Source organism: Cricetulus griseus (assembly GCF_003668045.3).
Source record: "Cricetulus griseus strain 17A/GY chromosome 1 unlocalized genomic scaffold, alternate assembly CriGri-PICRH-1.0 chr1_1, whole genome shotgun sequence".
Lineage (NCBI taxonomy): Eukaryota > Metazoa > Chordata > Mammalia > Rodentia > Cricetidae > Cricetulus > Cricetulus griseus.
Genome location: NW_023276807.1, coordinates 105,247,998 through 105,275,747, shown reverse-complemented (window position 1 = coordinate 105,275,747; position 27,750 = coordinate 105,247,998). Strand labels below are relative to the sequence as shown.

At 48.4% G+C, this 27,750-nt stretch overlaps 1 protein-coding gene across 1 annotated transcript in view; it reads left to right on the top strand.

Moving 5' to 3' along the window:
• Positions 1-27,750, top strand: part of Sorcs2 (sortilin related VPS10 domain containing receptor 2) — a 358,664-nt gene that overhangs the window by 133,779 nt on the left and 197,135 nt on the right. Inside the window, exon 2 of the mRNA XM_027387101.2 lies at positions 14,152-14,219. Coding sequence (XP_027242902.1) covers positions 14,152-14,219 — 68 coding nt within the window. The remainder of the gene's footprint in view (positions 1-14,151; positions 14,220-27,750) is intronic.

Sequence of the window (27,750 nt, the reverse complement as noted above, 5' to 3'; positions counted from 1 at the left end):
CTGGCTTGCTGTGATGTATAGTGGAGGTGTCTCCATCCATGGGAGAGCTGTAAGTGGTGCCAGCTGCCCTTTCAGTTCTCCTCCCACCATGGGCAGGAGGATGTCCCAGCTGACTACTTCATAGACACATTGCTCCAGGCTCTGGGAGATTGGCGCTGTGCCCACAGCCACGTAGCCAGGGGAAGCAGAACCTTCTAAGCCTCTGGATTCTTTTTCTAAGTAGAGGCAGGGGACTCACTAGAAATATGTTGGATTTATACCAAAACTCTCTCAAGTGCTACATTCCTCTAGGCCACGCTATGCTTAGAAAACATGCTGCAGACAGCTGCGGAAACCTGCTCGAGAAATCACCAAATGTTTTAAAAGAACGCCTTAAAATATCAATTCTCAGGCCTTCAGAGCACAAATGTGACAAGTCTTCTTCCACTGCCCAATATGCCAGCTCTGTCTGTCTAATAGGCCTCTCCGAGCCCCTACTGGAAGATTCCTAGGCCTCCAAGGTTCTCAGCACCGGTGACTTCCGGAAATGACATGAACATTAGCAGAAGCCAGGGCCTCCTCCCTGACTCCTCAAAGTGGCAGTGACCTTGCAGAGATTGCAAAGGTCATAGCTGAGCAAGGACCACAGAAGTCTGTCCTCACAGACATACTCCATATTAGGCAAAGCCTAAGGGCTCAGGGTGAGCCTCCACTCAGGGTCTGGCTTTTCTGAGAATGGCTGCCTGAGTTTGTGAGCCCTGCCTCTGGTTCCAGAGATATTTTGATTAAATGGTGTCATTCCCCAGTGTATTAGCTATTTTGTTATTGTTGCTGCTGTGACAAAAGCAGCTTAAGGAAGGAAGGATTTATTTGGGTTCACAATCTTAGGGTACAGTCCGTTGTGCCTGGGAAGGTATGGTGGCAGGACCTTGACATAGCTGGTCACATAGTGTTCACAGTCAGGAAGCAGAGAGAGAGAAAGAAAGAGAGAGAGAGAGAGAGAGAGAGAGAGAGAGAGAGAGAGAGAGAGAGAGAGAGAGAGAGAGAGAGAGAGAAATGTTGGTGCCTGGCTCGTTTCCTCCTTTATATCCAGTTCAGAAGCCCAACCCATGGCATGGTACCTGCCCATATTGGTCGGGTCTTCCCTCCTCAGTTATACCTCTTTGGAATCATTGTCACAGACACTCCCTGAGGCTCATCTCCTAGCAATTCTAGACCCCATCAAGTTGATAGCATTAAATACCAATTAAAGCCCTGTGACTGGGCTTTTGGGGCATCAGGATTTCTGCAGATGCTGAAGCTATGAATGTTGAGTCTTCCTGATCTCTCATTGGTGGATTGGCCAGTCACACTCCTTTTCCTTTCTTGTGATGACGTAAAATTTTCTTACTTAAGGGAAAGAAGTGACTTAATGAACAAGAAAGCCCGACAGTCAGCTTTTTTTGCTACTGTAATATACCTGAGAGTGCCAGCTTCTAACAGGAAAGCTTGATCTTGGCTCATGATTTTGGCAGTTGCAGTCCATGGTCAGTTAGTGCTGTTACTTTGGCCCAAGGCATCTTGGTGGGAGGGAGCACAGGTAGGAACAAAAGGGCTCACCTCATGGGAGGTATCAAAAGACAAAGAGCAAGGGGCTAAGATTCCATCATTCATTCCCTTCAGGAGTATGTTCTAATATTGTGAGGTCTCTCACCAGGCTCCACTTCCTAAGGGCTCTTCTGCCCTTCAGAGGCTCATCCTGGGGACAAAGCCTTTAATATGTTGGTTTTAGGGAGGTGTTCAAGACCCAGACTACAGTAAAAGTCCCGCAAAGATACCCCTCCTTGGCAGTTCTACAGCTGTTTGTTTCAGGGTGTCCCTGTATGTCAGATTCTGGTTGAGCCATTTGATCACCCAGATGCAGCTGGTCCTGCTTGTGTGTGGACAGGATGGTCACTTTGACCTACTGTTCAGCTGTGTGGGCATCCACACACAGTGGCAGCTAGTCAGACATGGGGACACAGTAGGAGAAGGAGGCCCAAGAGAAGTATGCTATGCCTGAGGCTGCAGGCATCAGAGGCCAGCCTTTCTCTGGAAGTGATGTCAGGCCCCTTCTGTAAGTACAGCTGAAATAATCCCTCTTGCAGGAACCCCATGTACCCATACTCCCCTCCTCCCAGCTTCAGGGGTCATCCCTTCAGCTGCCCCTACCACCCACCAAAGCAGCATTTAAATTTCCTTTTTGAAAGCTTTCCCAGGGAGCAGGCACCTCTAGCCCTCTCCCCGAGACAGCCTGGAGAGGCACAGTGGTCCATGGCTTCCCTTCCCACTGAACTGCATAGCTTCTGTCTCACAACTACATGCAGCTTGGGTACCTGGGCTCCAGAGGGGAGACTTGACACTAAGAACCATCAGAGAAGTCACAGGACAGCCCAAAGAATGGGAAAGAAGCCCTTCCTTCCATAGCCTTTATAGTCCCAGCATGGACTGGGCAATGGAGCATCTGCCTCAGCTGGTAGCCAAGCCTCATCTTCCTGAGCATGCCATTGTTCCAGCTGACACTGCTTACCACCTCCTCCTCCAGCAAGCCCAGCCTGCCACTACCCAGTGCCAGGCCCCTCAGCTCTGACATGACAGCTTGTTTCCAATAGAGACTATTAGAGGCAGTGAACATATGCCGTCTGGTGGGATCTAGTATCTAGGGGTGGGGGCTGAGAGCTAGTTACAGAATTTCTGGTTTCAAAGTAGGCTTAGCAACTCTCATTCCCTGGCCCTCCCCCCCCCCAGATACCCCAGGCACTTCTAGTGTTGAAGTATCTAGCAGAACCAGCACCATGGCTTGTCCAATTACCTCTCATTGCCAGAAATAGATCTGAGGAACGCCAGCTCTTTTAGGTGGGAGCCCATGAGCATCATGTTGAACAGCAGAGGCAAAAAAAAAAAAAAAAAAAAAAAAAAAAAGAAGAAGAAGAAGAAGAAAAGAAAAAAAAGAACCATGTAATTTCATTAATAATTTTTGCTTACAGTGACTATTAAGAAAGAATGATGGGTGAATTAAAACTCAATCAGGTTATGAAAAATGGAGAGTAAATAATATTTGCGAAGGATGGCTTCGGTGGGAAAGCCTGCGGAGACCCGCCCATTAAAACACACATTATCCCTTAAATAGAGTCAATGTAGAAATGCAATTCTCTACAGATCAGTAACGCTCATACATTTATTTTCTGCTGGCTGATTTTGATTTATGGGGTCCTTTCCCAGCTCATTCTCAGCTCCTCTTTAAAGTGCTGGTTTTGTGCCCATGAAAGGTGGGTGACTGATGAGGGGTTAGGCTCTGCGTCATCGCAGCTCCATGGCCTCTGCTGGACTCCAGCTCCTTCCCAAGGGAAGGAGCAAGCAGGGTCTGTCACTTCCCCCTTAATCTGGGGCCAGTTCTTGTGAGTAGCAGTTGGGGGCAGTGAAAAGGGGATGCAGATTTGGAGTTATCAGTTTCCAGTGGGGAGAGTTTCTGGGTGCATCACCTTGTCAAGCTGAGCCTTGGTGTTCCCACAGGAGGCTATCAGTTTATTAGGCTGATGTAGCAAAGTGCCCAGATGTGGCATAACAGCAAGAGTGTGTCCTGGGACTCACCTCACAGCTTGGAGGCTAGAAGTTGGAAAACACAATGATTCCATCAATTCCAGCCTCCGTTGGCTGTACGCATCACTTCCTCTAGGGTCTTAGGATGAAGCCCCTGTTTTGTCTTGTATAAGGATGCCTGTCTGGAGATTTAGGGCCATTTCACTTTGAGGTCTTAAGCAACAAACACAAAGACTCAAGACCACACTCAGGTTCTGGGCCAAGAGACCGTTTGGGGCATCACTGAGTCTTCCCTATCTAAGAACTGCAGGGCTCCAGATATTGCAGTACTTTGGCCTGGCCAAACTGGGGAGCAGGTCCCCAAAGTCATCCCAGATAGGGGCCCTGAAGTGGGCCCTGGGGTGTAGAGAGGTGCTGGGGGAGGCAGAGAGAGAAGCTTAAAGTTTGTTAGGAAAGAATCCCAGGCTTGAAAGGGGGGCAGTGTTCAGGTGAACGTACATCTGTCCATCCTCATGCATGTATGACTGAGCTTGGGGACTGTGCCCATGTGTGTTCAATTGTTCAGTCCCCAAACCTTTAGAGCACTTGTGTCGAATGCAGGGATGGGAGCCCCTGTCCCCAAGAGCCTAGCAAGGGGATTTGATACCCTGAGGAGCTGAACAGGATAGGCCTTACCTGTGTGGAAGGTGGCCCTCTGTCATGCTGGCCTGTTTCTCTGAACCATGTTGTCGATAGTTTGCAACTCAGTTGTGCTGAGTTTGATTAGGTGGGGGAGTCAGAGGAACTTTGAAATACAGTGGCACCACCCTTTCCAACCAGAGCTAGCATCCATATATGCAGAGATGATGGAGGCCTCATTCAGTCCTCTTCTGGAATGGTTCATTATCATAGAGTGTTGCAGGAGCACAGGTGACAGTGTGGCCCTGATGCATAGCGGCTCAGTGAGTGAGGAGGCCGCTCTGCAGAGACTACAATTCAGGATGTGAACCTGGTCACAGCAGGGACTCAGATTGCTGCCACCTAGCCTATTATCACCTTCCCATCTGGCAAAGGGCACTCTTTCCCCCAGCGATGCTGATGGTAGCCAAAGGAGGCTGCGTGGTGGTGAGATGTCAGGCTAGAAGCCCAAATCTCCACCTCTGGGATGTGTGACTTCGGCCAAACAAACCTCCCTTATTATGCCCAGCTTCACACAGATGGGGACAACATGTCTCACAGGGATGAGAGCTATGGAGGGGGCTCAGTAGGACCTCTATTAGGAGGTGGCATGAGGAGACTTACTCAGCTATGTGGAAAGAAGATGCATCCCTGATACCCATGTTCTGTCCGGTTAGTGAGCAGAGCTAGAACCTGGTGTTCCAGCCACACCATCTCTCTGGAGGCCCAGCTATATGCAGAGGATGCAGGGCCTCTTCAGCATCTCGCCTTAAACCCATCTAGATGACAAGTGTCCACAAGGTAAGTTATGACAAATACCAAGGCATATCCCTGGCCCAGTAGTGCATCTGGTGCCCCCTAAGACCTTGCCTGAGGATTGAAAGCTCTTGTTTTGCACCAGCTCCTGGTTTCTCTCAGTGAGGAAGGGCAGTAGCACCAGCAGGCTGGGTCACATAAGCCATTCCCATTCCTGGTTCTCTCTTCCTCTTCTCATCTCCTGTCAGCCAGGGGAGACTGCGCTCTGAATTCCTGGAGACATATGTGATGGGCTGGGTCCTCCCGAGGGAAGGATGGGGTTCAGATGGAGGGTGTTTCTTGGCACACAGGGTGCAGGAGGCATTTGAGGACGGAGCTCTCCTGTGTTTAAGGCAGTTTTATTTTTCTGACTGGTGTATCTTTATACGCCCTCACAGGGCAGTGATAACCAGGCCTGGCCCTTCACACAGAGCTGGCTCTGGGCCTTAGAAGCTAGAACCTGCCTCTGAGTGGCCATAGGCTTTTTGTCTTTTTCCTGACCATTCCTCCAAGGGGTAGAGGGCGGGAGCCTGCAGGTGGCAAAGGCTCCCCACTTCTTTCCTCCTCCCTCCTCTTCTCCCTCCCCTTTCCTCCACTTGCTTCCCTCTTATCTTCTCCAGTCTCTTCTCTCCCATTTCTTTCCCCTCCCTGCCTCTCCTAACCAGAATCCTAACCCTAACCATAACTCTAGCCCTAATCCAAGCTCTGGTCCTAGCAATCTAACAAGACTTGAAAGTTCATTCCTAACTTTATCCTAACTCTAGTTTTAACTTTTGCCTCTGCTTAGGCAAACCCAGCCTTGGCCTTACTTCTGACACAAACCCCAAGACCTAACCCCAAGCCTGACCTTCAACTTGCCCACCTCAGTACCATAACTTCTATGCACAGGCTATACCACTTTGTCTTCACTGTGTTCCTGGGTAGCAGAGTGGCTTCCTTAGAGAAGAGCACACGGTGGGTGCTTCCAGCCAGGGTTTTGACAAGCCCTGAACACAGAGCTTTGATCAGGAGACACTGGTGATATATGAGGAGGAGTCTAGCAGGTAGGGACCCAGGGGCTTGGGCTTAGCTCCTATAGACAAGTCAGCAGAGACCCTGGGCATTGGAAGATGGTGTTTTAGGGCTTTGGGGCAGATGTGAGAAAGGCCCTGGCCAGAGCCAGAGCCCTGTGGATATTTGGGGTAGGTGCTTTGTTGATCTTTGTTGACCCCAGTTGGGGAAGTGGAAATGATGATACTGACTCATGAGCTAGAACCAACTGCCTTAAGAGGGTGTTGTCTGCCCACACCTCAGGCTTGGGTTCATAAAGCCTGGGTTCTTCCAGAGGCTTCCTGCTGCTCCTACATCAGCAGTCAAAGCCCAGGCCAGGTTAAGATGGTCTCCTAGAGCCTCTTAGGCCACGAGGAAGGACAGACACTACCTCAGTAAAACCTCACCAGACCTACCTCAGTTCCTCCCCAGCAGGCTTGCTTCACAGGTGCACCAACAGAATTTGAGTTCTCATGTGACTGCCATCGGGGAAGAAAGGAAGCTAACATTTATTGAGTACCAACTGAATGCTTTAATCTAGACTGGGTTTCCTCTGCTATGGCTGTCAATGTCACCAGTGGGAAAGAATGTCTTCTCATGATTTGTAGATCAAAGGGACAGGGAAGAAAGTTTATTGCTGGCCTCATCCATGGAAGGACCATACAATGGAGGGTGTCCTATCACACACACACACACACACACACACACACACACACACACACACACACACACACACTAGAATGGAGCAGCAAGGGAAGGCCCTCCCCATCAGATGCAGCAAGATTGTTACCAGGTGGTCCTGGGCCAGGCAAAGAATGCCCCTGTATCCAAGCCTTGTTTGCTAGAGGGTGGAGAAATGGGGGTTGTAAAAGGAGGCAGCCTGCTGGTTTTATTTAAAATTTTCCTTTGGAACATGGATACACCATAGATCAAAACATGAGGAGTAGTGGAGTGTCTGCTTGAATTCTGCACATACCTCCAGGGGCTACTTGGAAGGTTTTCATGGCCTCTCACAGTGGTCCCATGTTTTAACGTAGACGGGACATAGAATGGTGTTAAGGGGCTTCCCACTCATGCCCATCTTCACCCAACCTGTGAGTTCCCCTCCTGGTGCTCCCTTGATTGCCAGATGAGGGTGTTCACTCCCAGCCTGGGGCTAGAAGTGGGCTTCTTCCAGTCTTCAGCTGGAGCTGCTGAGTACATCTGTGTTTCAGTTGCAGGGACATCTGTGGACTTGCTCTAGATGTGGAGTTAGCAGGTCAGAAAACAAATGAGTTTGAGATTTCCTTAGCTGCTCTGATTGTCCCCTGTAAAGGGGCAGGGCTGTCACTAATGTCCCCATCCTGCCTGTGGCTCTTCTAAGGTTTTCCTCTGCATGGTGGCAGGTGAGATGATTCCAGGAAAGAACCATTGGGTAGCTGTAAGAATAGCCTCTGTGGTTGAGTGTGGCATTCCTGGTGAGGATTATTGGATCCAGCCAATTCCTGCCACACTTGAGTGGATGGATGCTCAAGCAGGCTAAGTGTGTGACTTACACCAGGGATGGCCATCTTTGACTCATGACAAGCCACTGACCATGGCCTCATAGATACCTGAGTCAATGGTACACTAATGCCTCCAAGGCCTCTCACCCTTGGGACCCCAGCCTCCAGAGTGATGGTCAGTCTGCTTCATGCTGGAGGAAGGGCCATTCTGGGGCTGGAGCTCTTGCTACCTATCCCTAGCTGTAGATACGCTTCTATCTGCAGAGCATGGTTGTGGGTCTCTGTAAGCTTAACTAGGCCATGTCTAATTCCCTCTGGTCCAGAAGGGCCTCCTGAGAGCCCAGTAGTCCCAGAGCTTCTGATTTGCTGGGAATTTGGGGTGAGTGCTCTTTCTGGTTAGTGCAATCAAAGTGGTCTTCAGTCTACCCCTTCCTCAGGGACAACACTTCACAAGGTGTCACATCTTTGCACAGCCATTCTCTGGAGGTCAGCAACCTTTTGATGAAGTCACAATGGAGCAGGGACTCCATTTTAGAGACTCGAGTGAGGTCTTGTCTAATCTGAACCTCGGGGCAGAAGAAGTAAGCTTTAGCCTTGTGGAACCTGGAAAATGTCTCCTGCTGAGGCCCAAGAGAGCCAGGCCTTTCTAGAACAGGATGGAAGGTGTGGAGCTAGGGTCAGCCCAACTGAAGCACTTGCTTTTGCTTTCTCAGGAATCAGCAGCTTGTGGCCTGCTGCAGGAAGCACCCTCTTAGGAGGATTCCACAGCCTCTCCAGAGCATTGTGCATGAAGACTGGGAGTGTGGCCACTGCTCCTCTTTGCTGTGTGGCACATCTTGAGTCACATACATCCTGGCCAGCGCCCTGCTTATAATCTTTAAGCCAAATGCAGAGGCAGAGTTATCATTGCCAGTGCCTGGGAATGCAGGCACCACAGATGTGGACTCTGGCAGTCTTTCCCTGTCAGGGTCTCTGTGCCAGGTGTGTCAAGACATTTCTCAGGATGACTCCTTGAAGTTGTCCTGCCTGCGATGCTGATGTCACCATCCTTTTCACTCATTGCCTCACTCAAATCGTAGCAGCATTCTTGCTGTGTGATCTCAGGAACGGGTTTCGTCTCTGTTCCCCCACTTTGTTTATCTGTGTAGTGAGAGTGGTTGCCCCATCTGCTCATGAGACTGTGTGGGGTGCAAGTCACCCATGGAGTGGAGGAGACAAGGATTTACTTGCTTAATGTTGTTGAAAAGGTTTCCCCACAGCCTGCTCCCCCACCCCCATCAGCATCTTCTCTCTCTGGGCATCTCCTGTGGTGGGCCTGTGCATCGTAGTACAGAAAGCTGTGAGTGCAGATCCATAAGTAGCCTTTGGCTGAGCCTCTCACCTTGAGTTTGTGGGTTTTGATGGGATTGCAGGAGGCCCCCTATTCTAGAGCCCACCTCCACACCCGGATAGGTTACAAGTAAGGCAGTGTGGGAATGCCTCATTGGGAGCTGGTCTTGTTCATCCGAGCTGGTTCTTAGGTGATTAATTTGCTCAGCAGTTACTGATGTGTTGGCACCTGGCAAGGCTCTGGAGACAGTCTGGGCCAGAAGCAGATGTAGGTCCTTCCCCTGGAGCACCCAGCCTGTGAGAGGACTTCCTGAAGGAAGGAGCTTAAGAATGAATGATGGGAGATGGAGGCACAGAGTGGAAGGAGTGTCCCAGGCATGCGAATCACATACACAGTGGCTCAAGTGATAGTCATAGTAACAAGGTCTTGGTAGAGAAGCTGCCTGTCAGAGGCTGGCCTACCGGGGGCCGATCAGTGACTATGAGGATGAAGAGGACCAGGCCTCCAGGGAGACAGGAGCTCTGATATGAGTGTCCAAGGTGTGGCCTGACAAGGAGCTACACAGACAAGTAGGTCAGGAAGCCTGGTGACTGGTCTCAGACTAGGGGGAATGAAACCCCAGACTAGACCACACCAAGGGCAGCCTGTTCTGCTTGGGCAGGAGGATTTGATAATGCCTGGAGCCTCCCTGGCAAATGGATCACTGACTCTTGCCTCACATGATTTCTGGTGCTAGATCCACAAAGCCTTCCTCTTCTCCTTCCCTTCCTGTGGGGAGTCACCCTTTCCCTCCCCTCTGTCTTCCTCATGCCACATGGTGTCTGTTGATAGTGAACTGGGCCTGAGAATTCGTTGGCTCCCCATCCCCTTTCTTTGTGATTATTCTTGGCTCCAGGAAGGCAAACTGCTTCTGAACTCTGCTCTGCTGGCTGTTCTGAAAGTGTGAACCTCAGTGGGAGGCAAGGGCCTCCCTGGTTTCTGGTCCTAATGCCACCAAGGAAGCAACATGTGCATTGACTATCAGACAGGTGACAGCCAAGTTTAGAGCTGTTCTTAAGGTCTATGGGCTGCTCTGCAAAGGGCTGGCTTCTTGATTCACTGTTTTGGATGAAACTTTGGGGTACAGCAGGGACAGACTCAGTGTCACTGGACACTGAGACTCTCCCCTGAGCACTGATGTTCTGGGGCTCCCCTTGCAGCAACCTGAGAATAGCTGGCCTGGCAAGCAGATGCTGGTGGAGTGGGAGGAAGGTCTCAGTGGACTTGCTGACCCATGACAGTCACTTTGCAAACCCCAGAGCCCCAGTGTCAGGTTATTCAGGAATGAGCTCCATATTGAAAGTGAGGGAAAGGCTCAAAGGGCTTAATATTTAGCTTGGATTTATCCCTCAACAGCAATGTTGGCCAGGTTTTGTATTTTCATAGGGCTCCCTCCCAGTCTGGTGGTCTTAGAGCCTCCATGACTGGATGTCATGGTTAACTTTCAGTGCCTTGGAGGACCGCCAGAATCTTTATGACCTGTACTGGGAAAGTGAGGTCACCAGGATTGGGGACAGTGATGAGCAGTGAACCCAGGAAAGTCCTGGGCTTGGGCATGATATGGGTACAGTGTATGATGTCATGTGGGTTTCTTAGATCAGTATGTCAGTATCCTCAGTGCTAAAAGGGAATAGTTGTAATGGCCTCTCCTGTGATGAGTCTTTCAGGTTAGATGGGCTCTGCATGGTGAGAAAAATAGGTATCCATCACCCTTGAGATAAGCATGAAAAGGGGACCAATTCCTAAGACCCAGAAGATCAGAAAAATGAGACGAGATGCAGGGTGACAATAAAAGTGACTAGTGACTATTGCCCCATCCAGGAGCTGCTCTTATTTCCTGCTTGGTGGTTCCTGCCATCTGGGTAGGGCTCCTGTGGGCCAGGGGTGTGGACAGACCCTGTCAATAGAGCTTCAACATTCCTGCTTCCTTTCTGTGCAGATCAAAGTGCCCACAGCTATGGGGACTCCACCCATGCCGTAGCCTGCTTCTGGGAGGTTTCAGTTGTAGCCAGGACCCCTGAAGGGTGTGTCATAATTCCGAGGTCCTTGAAACCACATCTGATAGAAGCTACTGAAACTGCTTCTGGCCCGACATTGAGGAGCCCATGCTTGCTTGAGAAGACTCAGTTTGGCCCACAGCATGTGTGGTTTGGCAAGACATTTGGAGTCTGTGTTTTGGTTTCTCCGTTTGAAGGATGGGGATACAAATTAGACCACCTTAGGGGCTCTGTATGTGAAAGGTTGAGTAAGCCCTGCAACATGGTTACACCCTTGTCAGGGAATAGTCATGCCTGTAGCTATGGCTATGGGTCCTCTCCATTGCTTTGTCACCATAGATTGGGAGACTGGGGACATGGGGTAGGGTGGGTCTTCCTTTATGTCTGGCTTTCCCAGTCCCAGCTCATCTAAGTAGCCTCCTTGTTTCTGTCCCTAGCAAGATGATTGCAGGCCTCAAACTTGGAAGCTCAAACTTCCACTGTGAATTAAGGGGATGGTGGCACAGCGACTCAGTCCTTCAAAACAAGGACTGAATGGCATGTCATCTTCATGGAAGTGGGGGTGACTTGTGAGAATGCAGTCAGAGTTAAGAAGACCCCTTCTGTTCATCCTTGTATTGATTTTTTTCTACTCAGGACCTAGCAGCATGTTGTTTACATGGTGTGCCCCATGCCCAGTACTGTCCAGTGCTCATACTTATACACAGGACAGAACTATGAGCTTTGTATGGGATACTTGAGGAGCTGAACCTAGTGTAAGGTCTGGAAACCTTAGAGGTGGTATGTTGTAGACAGAGGCCTAGAGGCTAATGGAGTAGTATCTTATTTATTGTTTTATTGCTGGGAAGAGACACCATGATCAAGGCAACTTATAAAAGGAAACATTTAATTGGAGGCTTGCTTGAAGTTTCAGAGGGTCAGTCTATAACCATCATGGCAAGGAATCTAACAGCAGGCAGACAGACATGATTCTAGAGTAATAGCTAAGAGCTTACATCCTTATCTTCAGGCTGGGTGCAGAGACAGAGAGTGTGCAATCATATGTCTGGCCTGGCATGGACTTTTGAAACCTCAAAGCCTATCCCCAGTGACACACCTCCTCCAATTGTGCCACAACTAATCCTTCCTAAATAGTCTACCAACTGGGGACCAAACAGCCAATAAATATGAGCCTATGGAGACCATGCTCATTCAAATCACCACAGGTAATGTAAGGGCAGAGGGTGCCAGGCAAGGCACGCACACATAGGACAGAGCTGTATACAAAGGCCGGGTTGCCCTGGGTATGGCATGAGGTGTAGACTTGAGTGGAGACTGTCCCCATGAGGGATGAGTGGAACCATCCACAGCAATAAAATCTGAGCATAAAGGTGGGAGTCCTGGGGACTGCCCACCTCTCAGCTTCTGAGTCTCCAAGGACCTGGTCCCAGAATGGAGGGTGAGCCCCACCTGGTGGCCTGAGCCATGGACCAGGTCAGGGTGATGATTTTATCCTGAGCAAGTGGGTAAAACTGACTTTGAAGTCCCTTCCAGCTGTCACACTCCAGTTCCTCGGAAGCCCCCTGGGATAGCAGACTATATGAAATATAAATCAATAGGGTAAGACCACACTTGTCTCCTGCCCAGCGAGGCCCTGTCACTCTGCCTACCTCTTCTGTATTTGGAGGATCATCTCTGGCTGGGCAGGACATGTGCTGATGGGAGGAAATCACTTTGTTCAGAGGTAGAGCCAATCTTGCCTTCTTGACAAGGCTCTGCTTTTCTCTTTAATCATCGCTGCCTCTTGGCTGTATGCCGCCCCAGCTCGCTGACACCCTCTCCTTCTGTCTCCCCACTCTAATCATCAGGGAAAAACAGATACCTGATCAGTCAGCCTCTCGGGACCCATGCCTGGAAAGTTCTGCTCCTGATGAGGAAGGAGCAAAGGGGTGGACATGGCCAGTGTGGTAACTCTAAATTAAGCAGTCAAAGGACTTCTACCAGAACCAAGAGTGCCCAGGTTCACCTCCCAGGGTTCCCATGACAACAGGACTGTTAGGTGTTGCTAATATGGACTGGCAGTGAATGAAATGGAGTTTGATGTACGTGAGAATCCAGCTACTAGCAGAGTAATTGCCAATCAATCTCTCTCTCCCCCTGAATTTCCTTCCTTCCTTCCTTCCTTCCCTCCTTCCTTCCTTCCTTCCTTCCTTCCTTCCTTCCTTCCTTCCTTCCTTCCTTCCTTCCTCCTTCCCCCTCCCTCCCTCCTCCTCCCTCCCTCCCTCCCTCCATTCCTCTCTTTCTTTCTTTGTCTTATATGCATGGGTTTTGAAGATCACCCGGGTGCTTTGGAACACATTTATTTCCATTCTCTGAGTAGTTGTATTTTCTTAGCTGCTTTGTCACAGGCCCCCTGTGTGTAGAATAGTTTAACAAATAAAAGTGTCAGCTGGTGATTTATAGACCCCTCTGGGCTGTCACCCTCCCCTCCCAACCCCTGTCATCACTCTGCAGTTCAGGACAAGGAATGACAGCACACCCTCAGGGACTGGCTTCTCTCTAGGTCAGCCACATCAGACAGCAATTTCCATGGGTTGCAGGGGCTGCACTGGTGCATTGATATACATATAGCCCTACCTTCAAAATCTTGCCAAATACACTTGGAGTTTGTTTTGTTTTACTTTCTTCATTGCTGTGACAAAATACCTGACAAAAGAATCATAACGAAGGAAGGGTGTGTTTCAGCTCACAATTTGAGGGTACAGTCCATCACGGTGGGGAAAACATGGCAGCAGTAACATGAGGCAGCTGGTGGCATTGACTTCACAGTAAGGAAGCAGAGAGATAGATGCTGATGTTCAGCTCACTCTCTCCTTTTTACCTAATCCAGGGCCCAACCTATTGCATGGTACCACAACCTCATGGTCATCCCACCTCAATGAACCCAGTCTAGAAAAGCCATCCTAGACCTGCCTGGAGACTGTCCAGCTGACAGTGGTAATCATCACAGAGTGCATACTGGGATCAGAGCCTCACTAAGTATTTGGGCACAGTTTGGGCTTGCTTGAGGCTGAGTTTAATGATTCCCACAGAGTGGCAGCTGAGTTGGGATGTCTCCAGAGTAATTCTAAAGAGAAGAAGGAAGTTTCCAAAGCAGAAGCAAAGCTGTGTCTCAGTGTTATGAGGCATGGCCATCAGGCAGTGGGTTTTGAGGGATCCCAAGCATTGGGGTGGGAAGTGTCTTCCTGTCTCAGAGCCTAGAAACCAGCTGATGTCCATATTTTCCTTTCTGTTGATACCACAGGTCATCTTGATCCTGACAAAGTACTACCATGCAGACATGGGGAAGGTTCTGGAAAGTTCTCTGTGGCGGTAAGTCAGCCTGATGGGCTTTTCTCTTCCTATACATGTGTGTCATTGTCTCCTAGTCTCCTGGCTGAGACTGGAGTCCCACCCGGGCTCCAGCAGCTCTGGCCCACTAATGGGCTCCACCAATTTTCAGTGACTAGAAAGACATAATGGAGATGTCGAAAGCGGATTAGGAGTTTCGTCAGGGGGACAAAGGGCTCTGGCAGATGGACAACTGTTTGGAAGGCTTCTTTCCTCGCTCTTTTCTGTCTGTTGTTTTCTCCTGGCTCTTTTTGCCTGCTCCCCGGAGGAGGAGGCTGGCAGCATGAATCCAGGTCACTGCACAATATCCCTGGCTCTGCTCTGGACTCTATAGGCAGCTCCCAAGCCCCCCAAAGCTCAGGCTGGCCTCATTGTTGGGGTAGTTTGCTTTCTTTCCGGCTTAGCCAAAGAACTGTAAATAAATAACCCACCCAGGTGGGATATCTCTTTATATGTGAAACATGAATTGGGCCCAAGGACATCAGACCGTCTTTGATGTCTGAGAGGGGAGGAGGGAGGAGGAGGCTGAAGAGACCATTTTGGCCATTATCACCGTCAGTTCTGTTGGAAGCACAAGGACCTCTCCGGGCTTCGGGTGGGAATCTTCCCTCCCACAGGAATTTTACCATGATAGTCACTCTTGGTGTGGGATCATTTTGCTTTCTCTGTGTGTTTCTCCAGTAGTGATTAATTCATTTTAATTTGGGTTTGAAAAATACCTGCCAGTTGGGACCGTTTGTTTGTTTGAGATAGGGTCTCATTCTGTATCCCAGGCTAGCCTGGAAACTAATCATGCAATTTCCTGCCTCTGTCTCCAGAGAGCTGGGACCAGGCCTGCGTCCCTGTGCCAGCCTCATCAGAATGGCTTGCAGGAAAAGCCACTTGCACCTGCCTGCCATGGGATTCTCTTTGGTTTTGGCTTTGTTTGTATCAGAAAGATTTGGCCTACTTGTCATAGCTCTGTGGCATGTTAAGAATGTGTTTCAATGGTGCCTGGAATTGTTTTGTTTTGTTTTTGTGATGGCAGTGTTACCTGGGGCCAACTGTCCAGGTCACTGTGGTACTAAAACCCCTTGAGTTTTTGTCATGCCTCCCCAGCCTTTCTGGGCCAGCTAGGAATTCACCTGCTCACACACCAATCTGTTCCTGCAATGCTGGGAAAAGTGGTCAGGAATGGGCCACATGCCTGGGTGGAGGGTAAGCTCTCCTCGTGGGACCCTGATGCTCTCAATGTATCTATCTTGCTACTCTGGTACTTGAGGAGGGGGGATATTATTGCAGAATAAATTTAGGCCTTAAATTCCAGTGGTGGCTCAGTGGATAAAGGCATTTGCCACCAAGCCTGACAACCTGAGCTCAATCCCTGGAACCATGTAGTAGAAGCAGAACTTCTCAAGTTGTCCTCTGACTTCCTGCACATGTAACATAGCACAGGTGTCCACATTATACACATAATAAAAAATGCATAGATGAAATGCATAAATTTTTTTTTTAGCAGCATTAGCTTCTCTGGGATTAGCTCTAGAAATCTGGCTTAGAGGTGTTACCTGGGGAGGGCAAGTGTGAGGAGGCACCTTCCTGCCAGGTGGAGTGTCTCCTTTCACTGCTGCATAGATGGAGGTAGTTTTCATTCTTCTTGTACATTAAACAAAACTCTCAGACTTTGGACTCTACCAGTTGGGCTGCTCTGTTCCCCACCCCCTCGGATACCTTCCCTAGAGATTTCCAGAATGCTGGCTTCCTCCACTCTCAGCTTGGCTAAAGGAACAGGATGTGGAAGTCTCTGGAACAGCGTTTGGTGTTTGGCTAGCGAGCTACTTTCCTGGGGCAGTCAGGCTTTTGCAAGGCACTTGCTAGGTGTAGGTCCTACTTACTTTGGGACCTCATGGGGTATGGAGGACAGAGAAGGCTAACTGAGGTCAGGACTCCTGAGTGACAGGCTCCGAATTCTTCAGAAGCTGATGGGGAACCCCAGAGGCCAAACCACCCCTTTAGAGCTGTGGGCGAGGCAAACTTCCTTCACAGAGCCTCAGTTTTTTTTTAAATCTGTTTGAGAGGGGTGAAATGGAGGACAGAGAGGTGGTAAGATGGAAGGAGTTGGCTTACAAAACAACCCTAGGACGGTATGTTGTCTAAATTTGGATTTTCCCCAAAGCAAAGCAAAAGATTTTAATTTTTCCCCTTCCTTTCTCTCCACCCAGACATTTTCTCAGCTTGATTAAAAATGCATTCAGAAGCACTAGTCATTTCCAGAAACTTCCCATCTCCTCTGCTGGTGCAGTGACTTTCTGTGTTTATATTACGCTTTTTTTTTGTGCTGATGCACTTGCACAGACTTAACAGTCTAAGGAGACTTGAGCTGAAGTTTTGCATTCCTTTCTCTTTTGCTCATAAACCAGGCTTCCATTTTGCACACTGTTCTGAATCCTGCACAGCCATTACTTTTCTGGCCGCTTATGGGCCTTTGAACTGATCCTGCCTTTGAGCTCCCATCCAGGGAGGGTCCAGTGCTCAGAGCACCAGTCTGACTTTCCCAGTTTGTCAGTATCCCAGCATCCACCTGATTCCTGGTGAGGAGCAGTTTCCATGCAATTCTGATTACATTTTCTCACTGGAGTGTCATCTGCTCTTATCTTGCTCCCACAATGGGACAGAGCAAGGAACACTGAGAGGCCAATAGCATGCCCACGGGTCCTTTACTGGGTGCTGCCTACCTGCTGTCTGCCTTTGAGGCCTGTGGAATAGATGGTTCAGGTGCCAATGTCTGGGGAACACATATTAAATGGGGTTATTAAAGACACACTTATTGAATGCACACCGAGCCTCCCAAGAATTCTCCCGTGTAATCACAATAAATACATTTTTAATGGCAGGTCTGGTATTTACATTCTGGAAATGGCTCTGGGAAATCGAAGCTGAATGCATTTTTAATTGTTCTGTGTTTAATGGGCCTCACGTCAGCTGCATCTCCCTCATGGCTTTCTTGACCCATCATCAGCACCTTCTGTCTGCATCCTCTGCCAGTGTTGGGTCCTTAGAACAGTACATTCCCACCCATGTTGGCTGGTGCCTAGGAATTGAAGTCACCTGTCTCCTCCTTCCCTGGGCTCACAGGCCTGGCCAAAGCCTCCTCACTCAAGCCAGAGTTGTTATCCTGTCCATCCTTAAAACTCTGGGCACACTGGCTACTGTGCTACTACTAGAACTATTGACCACACTGGGGCCCTTAAAACAATAGTCATGGACTTCCATATTCCTGGAGGTCAAAGGTTCAAACCATTTGAACAGGGCAGAACTTCCTCTGAAGACTAGGAAGGCTCAGTATATCCCTGCCAGGCCCTGGTGGCTGAATCACTGAGTCCTTTCCTCTGTCTTCTGTGTGTGTTCATATGTATGTGGATGCACATTGTGCAGGTATGTATGTGTGTGGGTACACACTGCACAGGTGCATGTGTATGTAGATACATATGCATGTGTATGTAGATACATATGTATGGTCTATACACTGTACAGGTACATGTATGTGGGTACACACCGTGCAGGTATGTATGTGTTTATACACTGTGCAGGTGTGTATGTACCTTACACATGTGCCTGTGGAAGCAGAGGTCAACCTTCAGTGCCATTCCTTTGGAGCCATTCACTTTTTTGTTGGTGGTGTCTTGTTTTTAAGGCAGATCTCTCCCTGGCCTGGAGCTGGCCCAGTAGGCCACACCTTCCCGGCTCTAGGTTAGAAGTGTATACTCCAATGCCTGCTTTTTTTTTCATGTGGGTTCTGGGGACTGAACTCAGGTTCTGTTTGCACAGCAGGTACCTTACTGACTGAGCCATTGCTTCAGTCCTCTGCCTCTGTTGTCGCATGACCTCCCCACTGTGGGTTCCTTCTAAAGACCGTGACTGCTGGCTTTAGTGCCTGGACAGATGATTTGGCATGTTGTCATCTCAAGAATCTTAACTTAGCCACCTCTGTGAGGACTCCCACAGCAGTTCATGGGGTTCACGATGTGGACATCTCTTTGAGGGAGCTCCCTACCATTCAGACCATGGCAAGGTCCACTGTTAGGCTCTGAGGGTGCCATCTGTATTGGATTTCTAAATGGCCACTGGCTCTTGCCCTGTTCTCTGTCCCTCAACCACACTTTTTGTTCCTCTTCATCCACAGCTAGATCCCTGATTCCCCCCCAGCTGGCCATTTTGCTGCCACCCACCCTTTCCCAGAAAGGCCCAGGCACTTGAAAAACAGTCCTTTGCTGCTGATGAACTCAGTCCTATCTTGTGGCTCACACCTGCTCATCCCAACCCTCTACGTAAACCCCTGGCGGCCCAGGTGTCAGGGTTGGCAGGCAGAACTGAAGCCGCCACAGGGATGTGCGGGGACTTGGGTGTTCCCGGTCTCTGGAGGATATTTGCATTCACTTCCATAATAGAGCTATGGGTTCATGAGATAAAGAGAAGCGAAGGGAAAGAGAAATTTACAGCAAAGTGCTCTGTGACTGCTGCCTACCCTGTCGTCTGGGAGTGTTGCTAGGCCTGTCCAGTGCTTCAGGACCCCACCCCATCCCAAGGCTAGGCACAGCAGTCAGTGTGGTGAGTGATTCCTGGAACTGAATGGGTCCCAGGACTCTGGGTTCTGAGTGTTAAAGCTGAGCCAGCCCTATGGACAAATCTGTCCCCTGAAATCCACTGAAGACCAGCCCCCCAGGAAGCCTGCACTGTACTGTGCCTGGGGTTCATGTTTTCAGCCTTTCCATCACTATTGTCCCCAGCCTTTTAAAGCTTGCTTTCCTAATGGCCTCCCACACAACTGTAGTTTCCGTGAAGCACCCTGCAAATGTGTTCTTTGTGTGTGGGACTCATATCCCTTCAAGAACCAGTACCGGCCACCTGGGGGCGCTGTTTACTCCAGTGATTGTGCCTGGTGTAGAGAAACTAACCTTGCTTCCCTGGCCAGGACTCGAAATCTAGAGGAAATGCAGATGGATGTCAGGCTCTGAGGCGGGATCTTAGGTGGCATTCTAATAAGCTCTGATGCTGCCTGTCTGTGGGACAACATGCCTGGTGGTTCTGGGGCACCCATGAGTCTACAATGCTAAACAGCACACTGGTAGAGTCTGGTCAAGCTGTACTCTGTCCACCTAGGTCTCTCTCTGTGTATGTTGCCTGCTGTCTGGCATGCACTTAGCATTGTCCCTCAGTTCTGACTCTATCCTCATTCAGATCAGCTTACAGTTTTCCCCTAAGAAGCTGCCTTGCCCAATTCAACGTATAGAACCCCCCCCCCCCATCCCAAAGGGGGTTGTTGTCTGTCACATCTCTCATTGAAGCTTCTGTGTTCTTGCTTATATTGCCTCTGCCATTACTAGAATACAAACCAGTTGAGCACGGAGACTTGTCAAGTACATATGGTTGATCACAGGATACCATAACCAAGCACTGGCCTGAATGCCTGGGTGAATGGACAGATGGGTGAACTAATGAATGGGAGGTGATGGAGAGATAGTATGTAGATGTGTGTATGTGCACATGTGTATGTGGCCAGCTGGATAAAATGATAGCTGAGCATGTGGGCTGATGAGCAGATAGATGGGCAGACAGATGAGGGATGCATGGATGTGGATGAGTGGTAGTGACAGTGTGGTTTTAAGAAACCACTGCTGGGACACTGATGATTCTTTATGATTATGATGCTGCTATAGGAGAAGCCAAGGGCACTGACTTGTCTCTGATGTTTGTGAGCAGGGAAAGGAGGCAGGGTTCATTCTGTGCCAGGAGAAAGCTGACCACGGTCTACCTTCTCAATCCTGCCCTCCATCCTGGGTTACAGCCTCCAGGATCTACACTGAGAGTAGCTGTTGGGCAAGGTGAGTTTGAATTAGGGGCACACTTCCACAACCCGAAGGATGCTCTGTACCAGAGCCACCTCTGTGCCATCCCACAGGTACATTTGACCTTGGTGCCTGCCAAAGGGGCAGCCAGGAGCAGCCTCTGCAGCTTGGGAGTGAAATGATCGAGGTTTCTGCTCTGGATGACTTGGTTGGAATCTGTCCTTTTTGTTGGGGGTGGAGAGCATTCCCTTTCTCCTGGCTTCTCTTTAATTATGGAATCTTTGACATATAGAGAAAAGTGCAGAATTCAGTAAAACACCAGCCTGTGGACCAATGGCAGAGGTGGGCTAGTGCACATTTAAATGCTCCAACATTTCCTCCCAGCCTGTATCTACTGTATTTAGCCTGATGTCCTGTGGTCCTGGTGTCAGGGGATGGAGAGCAGGCACACTGCCACAGGTAGGTAGTGGAATTAGGGTGTTATTTTCATCACAGCAGAGAGTCACCAGCTCTGCCATTACATAGCTGCCAGTTGTTTCCTCTCTACATGAGAGCTCACACTTAAAGAAAACAACAGCTTCCAATAAAGCCGACCCTTTGCTCTTCTGCTACACCCACTTCTCCTCTCCGCTGTCTACCTGCAAGTTATCTTCCATCGTGAGCCATTAGGAATGGGGTGGGCCATTCCTAATGTGGGAAATTACCGATACAAAGCCAAGTAAAAATACAAGCAAAAATTTAAACACATGCAACAACACATAAATCACAATTTATATCAGTTCAAGACAATATGTGTGTCTCTGTAATCAAATGCATAACCACTGAGCTTGTTTTAAAAATTGATATGAATGGCATTCTCCTGCTTTGGGCATTTTGATTTATGTTCTCAACTTTGTACTGGTAATTTCCCCATATTGTACATGGATTGTCTCTGATGTGTGCATTCTCCATCATGGGACAGTGATTTTGATGCCTAGGGCATTTGCTATTCCAGTCAGGGCAGCAGCAAGTCTGGGAGCCATAGTAAGCTCCAGGTTTGCCTCTCTAGGCAGGTATGGGGCAGGGTGCAGGGCTAGCTGGGTTTCCTCTCTCTTCATCTTGCCAGCTTGTCAGTGGGGTGCCTAACTCCTCCATACTTTGATATCATCAGACTTTGCCTGTTTTTACTCAGTGTCCTCCCAAGGTAGCATGTACCCACCCATGGTCACAGAAAGGCCTCCTCTCTGTGACTTAGCTACATAGCCCTGCTGCACCCCTCTGCTTCAGTCAAGCTGCTTAACTCTTTTCTAGCCCTGTAAATTTCATGAGAGGGGTCCAAGTCATCTCCAGGCCCCCAAATGTCAAGATGCATCTCCTCTAAATGTGGTCTGTTCCCTCATCCCTGGCCCTAGAGCCTTTGCTTTTTCCAATACCTACAAAGACACTCTCTCCTAAGAATGTTTTGTCTTGTCATTATTAGGTTTCAATGCACCAGTCTTCTGATAGTGAGCCTGTGGGTGGTATGTCTCTCCGCAGTGTGCCAGTCCTAACTTAGACATCTTTTTCACAACCCTGGACTGGCTATGTGTTAGTTGCTTCAGGCAGGGCATGGTGGGGGGAACCACCGCAATATATTTTCCAGGTAAGTGACACTGGAGGTCCAGGAGCAAGGCAGCCACTCGAGTATGTCCCAGGATTTTGCTCACTGACACCTGCTGGAATTTCCTGGGCCAGAGCAGGTCACAGGGTCACTTGCAGGTAACATGAGATCAAGTGTGACAGTGGCAGGAGCAGTTTCAGAAGATCCTGAAGCACACACAGCAGAAGGAGAGGTGAAGCCTGTGCAAATTGTTAAGCATTTCTCTACACACATCCTGCATCTCCAAGCAAAGGTCTCAGGCAACTTTCCATCTTCCTTCATTTCATATCTTTCATGTTTAATTCATTTCATTTAAACACTTTGTCATTTATTTGTTTAATTTAATATATATATATATATATATATATGTAAATAATCAAGTTTTGTTATATTGTGTTTTTGTTCTGCTGATTAATTCCTGGGATGGAATTCACAGAACACATTGTGAAAATCTGTTATCATTTGCTTTCATGTTCCAAGAGGACTAGGGTTTGAGATTTTCAGATCACGTCTATTTCCCTGTAACATCACTGCATTGGTATATCATTGTATTTAAAACCAGATTTGAGTCTACCTTTCCATAATATCTCCCTCACACTTTGTTTTCAAAATCTGAACACAGGCCTGACATACACAGCACTAATTCTGCCCCTGATCGACATACAATGTATATTTTCATAACCTGTGTTAAGGCATCATGGTCTGTAAATGCCCAGTGGGAGGGATCAGAGATTTACAACTCAATGGCCAGACCAACTGCTCCCAACACTCCTCACTAGTATGAATAGTGAGTCCTCTGTGGAGACAGAAGCCACAAAATAACCATTCTGGCTTGCTTGTCCCAAGGGAAAGGTGGACAGAGCTAGAGGCAGGGTGTTTGACTTGCCCACAAGACAACTGTGACTTCCAGGGAATTTCTTAGTGATACTGGGACTGGCACAGCATGGGAGTGCTGATGGGTCCTTGCTATCAAGGAAAGCTGAGCAAACACAGTCACAGCTCCCAGAGAGGAGCACTGAAGGGTAGCTTGCTGTGCCCTTGTGGCATCTGGAGAGTACCAGTCTTGCAGTGTTGGGCTGGTGTTAGGTATTTCAGCACCCTGTGTGCCAGGCTTTGGCATGAACATGTACATGCACACAGAAGTTGGTTTTGATCTTTGCTGAGTCCCTGCTGGTGATCTCAGGGGCTTCCTGTACAAGGATCCCAGTGGTTCAATCCAGATCCCTATCCCACAGTCATTGCACAGATGGCTTCTACCCCAAAGATGGCCGTTGACACAAAGATGGTATCTGTAACAGTTATTTATAACACTTATGAATTGTTTAGGGTTCAGAGATCCCTTCTGTCCTCTAGTGGCCTCAGCACATGGCTTCTCAAGTGCACACAGAGAGCTGAGTAAAACAAGCCTCAGGGCAGGTAGGGGTCTCAAGAGAGACCTTGACTTGGAAACTTTTGAGTCTAGTCAATAAATAATCATGAGGCATGACGAAGCAGTTTGTGGGCCTGGTACACACTTATAATCCCAATATTTAAGAAATTGACTTGGCATCCAGACTGGGTTGTGTTGTGAGGGACAGACCAACCAGGGATAAGATTTGGGTGACTGAGAATTTATGAAAATTTAAGGATATCCTTCTGTGTTCCCAGTTCCCCATAGCCTCTTATCCATCCATCTATTTATCTATCCTCCCTACCTTTCTCCCTGCCTCCCTCTCTCTCTTCCTCCCTTCCTCCTCTTTCTTCCATCTATGTTCTGCCTCTACCATTGGTTCTTCATCCCTCTTATCTTTCCATTAGTCTCCCCTCTATCATCTCTGTACTCCTTCATACCCATTCACCCATCCATTTCCTCACCTATTCTTCCACACAGGTCCCATTCCATCCATCTGTCCATCCATCCATCCATCCATCCATCCATCCATCCATCCATCCACCCATCTGTGTATCATTCACATACCTTTCTACCAAACTACTAGTTCACCCATCATTCTCCATTCATCCATCTAACCATCCACTCACTCAACCATCCATCTACTATGGTTTGAATGTCAAATATCCCCCATTGGCTTGCATGTTTGAGCACTTGTCCCTATTTCCTGTTAATTCTCTGCTTCTTGTGTGTGAATTCAGTGTGACCAAGCAGCATCCTGCCGCTGCCACCATTCCTTCCCTGCCTGCTCCAATGTCTTCCCCATCATTATGGACTCCCTCTGGAACTGTAACCCAAAATATGCCCTTTTTCCATTAAGTTGTATTTGTAAGGGTATTTTATCACAGCAACAAGGAAGTACTAAGACAGTATCAATCCATTATTCACTCTCTTGTCCCTTCACCCATTCATCTTCCATCTATATTCATCTATCCATTCACCCACCCATTATCATCAAATATCCATCTATCCCTCCATCATCATCTACCTATTACCATCATCCATTTCACCCATCATTCATTAATTTGCCACCCACCCAGCCATTGTTAATCTATCATTGTCCATTCATCACCCATCCAACCATCTATCTACTTATATATGCTTACTCCACCTTTCCAGCTACCCACTTATCCATTCATCATCCAATATCTACCAGTCCATATACCATCCATCCAACCATCACCCACTCCATCATCCATTCATCTTTCATCCTCCGTCATCTATCCACCTACCCACACATCATTAATCTAATCTATTCAACATTTTCCATTTATCATCCATCCAGCTATCTGTTTACCTATACATACATATTTCTTCTATCCATCTACACACATATTTATTTATCACCCAATATCTACCAATGCATTCAGCATCCATCCACCTATCATCCATTCCACCCATCCTTCCTCTTCCACCATCCACCCACCCATCCCAGCATTAATCTACTCTATTCATTTTCATTCATCATAATACATACATACAACTATCCATCTATCCATGAATCCACCTATCATCTACCCTGCCACTCACCTATCCATTCATCATTCATCCATTCTTCTGTCATCCATTCATTTAGACTTTCGTTAGAGTAAACCATAAGTGGCAACCAAGGCTCCCAAAGTGTAGAGTCTGTAGATGAGGAAACCACCCATGACAACATGATACAGTTCTCACTGACATGAGACTTAGAGAAGCAGGGAAGCTCTAGACATGCCACTCCACTGGAGAAGGTGGCCATTATGAAAGGCTTCCTGGAAAAGATGGTCTTCTTTCCCAGGATAGCCCTGACTGTATAGTGTCCAGCCCAGTTCCTCCTCATCCTCCCTTAGGGCCCTCCTGCAAACTTCTGTCAAGTCTATCCAGTCACCAATTTTTCCATTAGCTTAAACTACATCACAGAGAAATGCTGTGAGCAGCACTGGTCCTAGAGGGTAATGGTAGCATTGTGCTGTCCTCCTCTGGCCAGGCCTGTAGTGCAGCTTCTTAGTAGGAACTGACCTGACACTCCTTTTCACCGACTTCACCCTGGCCTCGAGGCTGCCTGTCTTCCATCCATCACCCTCCAGAATTCCAATATTCGACCTAGCTCTGGTGGACTGAAATGGCCACCTGGATGATCACCCTGTGGTGTGACTTTTCCATGTACTGAAAGAGCTCCCAGGAGAAGCTGGCCTGTAGATCATGCCTTGGCAGGCAGTGTTTGCCTGGAGTTGCCTTCCTAGTTGTTTGCCCTGGCTTCTCACCTACTGCAATGGCAATTGTCCCAGGCATTTGAGCCCCACCCCCATTTAGGTCTCTGTGACAATGACTATCTTGGTTACTCTTTTGAGAAAAGACAGTGCAGATGGAGAGATCCTCGTGGTCTGAGCCTCAGGCCTGAGTTGAGCCTGAACCACCTCTCTGGAATTGCTTGCCCCTGGGTTGGGGGTCTCCCTGAAGCCTATTTCTTCCCCCAGAAAACTTTCCCAGTCTTATATCCCACTGAGTGATCAGGTGCCCCCTCCAGATCTCCCAGAACAGCGGTGACAGTCCACTACATGTTCCCTGTGTTGTGGTCCTCTGTACCTGGTCTTCCTGTTTTCTCTGCTCTCTTAGAATCTCAGAGCAGGAGTGAGTCTGGGGTCTTGCTGAACTAAACAACACCCACAAGGTGTCCCTCTGGCTTTCAGCACTCAGGCCTCTCTGTTCATTTACACAGGACACTGGATAAGGCTATGATCATTTAGGAGGTCCTTGGACTGGGTGTTGACAGATTTCTCTCTAGAAAATTCTCCATCAAAAAATTTCTGCTAAATATAACTCATAATCATCACAAAACTTCTGAAAACTATAAAAAGATGAGGTGTAAAAGCAATCCCTGTGTTAGTCCCACCCCATGAGATTAAAACTATTAATATCTGAGATGAATATTCTCTCCAGGCTTTTAAAGATGCAAATATATACATGTTTTATAAATGTTGAATCCCAAAGGAATTATGTATTAAACATTCTCTTATGTGCCGACTGTTTTCACAGCCGCTATTTTTAATGGCTGTATAATACACCCTGATCCAAAGAAGGTATTATTTATTTAACCAACTTCTCAGTTTTAGACATCTGAGTCATTTTCAATTTTCACTAAGGTGAAGATGGGAAATGTAAAGAGCTGCAGCATCCAACCCTGCAGGCCTTGCTCTGCATCCTGGAGTCTGCTTGGGATAAGTGCCTGAGAGTGGATATTCTCTTTTGCATGTTGGAGTTCAGGGTGCTGGGGTTTTGATGTATCTGAGCAGGTTTGTTGAGGTTGCTATTGGTGTTACTGGGGAACTGGGAATCTGAAAAGCCTTTAGTCAAGAAGGTAACTGCAGGCGCTACTTCCCTCCTGGTGTGGCTGTCTCCTGGCTGAAGGAAGGCTTGGCAGGGTGGGGCGCAGACATACTCATGGTTCTGCAAAGCCTGCTTGAAGACAGTGGCTTCTGACCCCGCTTACCTTTGTTAGTGACTCTTCTCAATGCTGTGATAAAATACTGGACAAAAGCAACTTAAGGAATGGCCTGCATCATAGCTTGAGGATATAGTCCCTCATGGTGGAAAAGTTGTGACAGGAGCATGAGGCAGGTGGTCACATTGCATCCACAGGCAGGAAGCAGAGAGAGGGGAAGAGCAAGAGAAGAATACTGGTGCTTGGCTGCCTTTCTCCTCCTTCACTGCATCCAACACCCCACTCCATAGAATGGTGTTACCCGTATTCAAGGTGGGTCTTCCCTTTTAGTTAAATCTTCCTGGAAATTACTTCACAGACATGCATGAAATTGTGTCTCTTGGTGATTCTAGATCCTGTTGAGTTGAAAATGGGTATTAGCCATCATACTATGGCTCTGTCAGCAGTCTGTTGCCTTCAACACTGAGATTGCTGCTGCATGGGATGATAGAGATGACTCTCATCCTCCATCAGGTTAGCCTGGACTCACACACAGCCCTGGACCAGGGATGAAGAAGGTGGAGGGATGCAGGTTCAGAACTTGCACAGCATCACTTCTGCATGTTTTATAGTTAAAGTAAGTCACAGAGAAGTAAAGCCTGAGTTTAGGGTAAGGGTTTGTTTACTGATAGAGAACCATTGCAAATGGAACTAACTGGAGCCATTTTTTGCCAGCAGTACTGGGGTGTTAAGAACAAAAGGTGCATGGAGGTGAAAAGTTGTTTCTAGACTTCCAAGACTGCCCCGAGGCCCAGGGATAATGCAGTAGGGTCTGGATGGCAGAGCAAGGAGCTAGGACACAATCCTGGGGTGGATTTCCTACTAAGCAGGGTTCCCTTATGGGGACCAGCTGGCTATGGACATTGAAGGCCCAACTCTGAGAACAGAGGTGCTAAGGCCTGGGTGGCTTCTGAGACCCACAGCAGGGGAACCCCTATTGAGTCTGAGCCAGGGATGTCTGGGCCTTGTCTAACTCAGTTTCTATTGGGGCTTCAGCCACTGTTCTCTCAGCCTCTAGCATGGTCTCCCGGTGAATTTCTTACAGGGCCTGTTCTTTGAGTGCACTGGCAGATTGCTCCCAGGGGAGTGCTCCCATCTCAACTGCTCTCCACAAACATTGGTCTTTAGACTCTACTGAGAAAAGTCTTGCTAGAATTCAGAGTGGTAATCTCTTCTCCAGT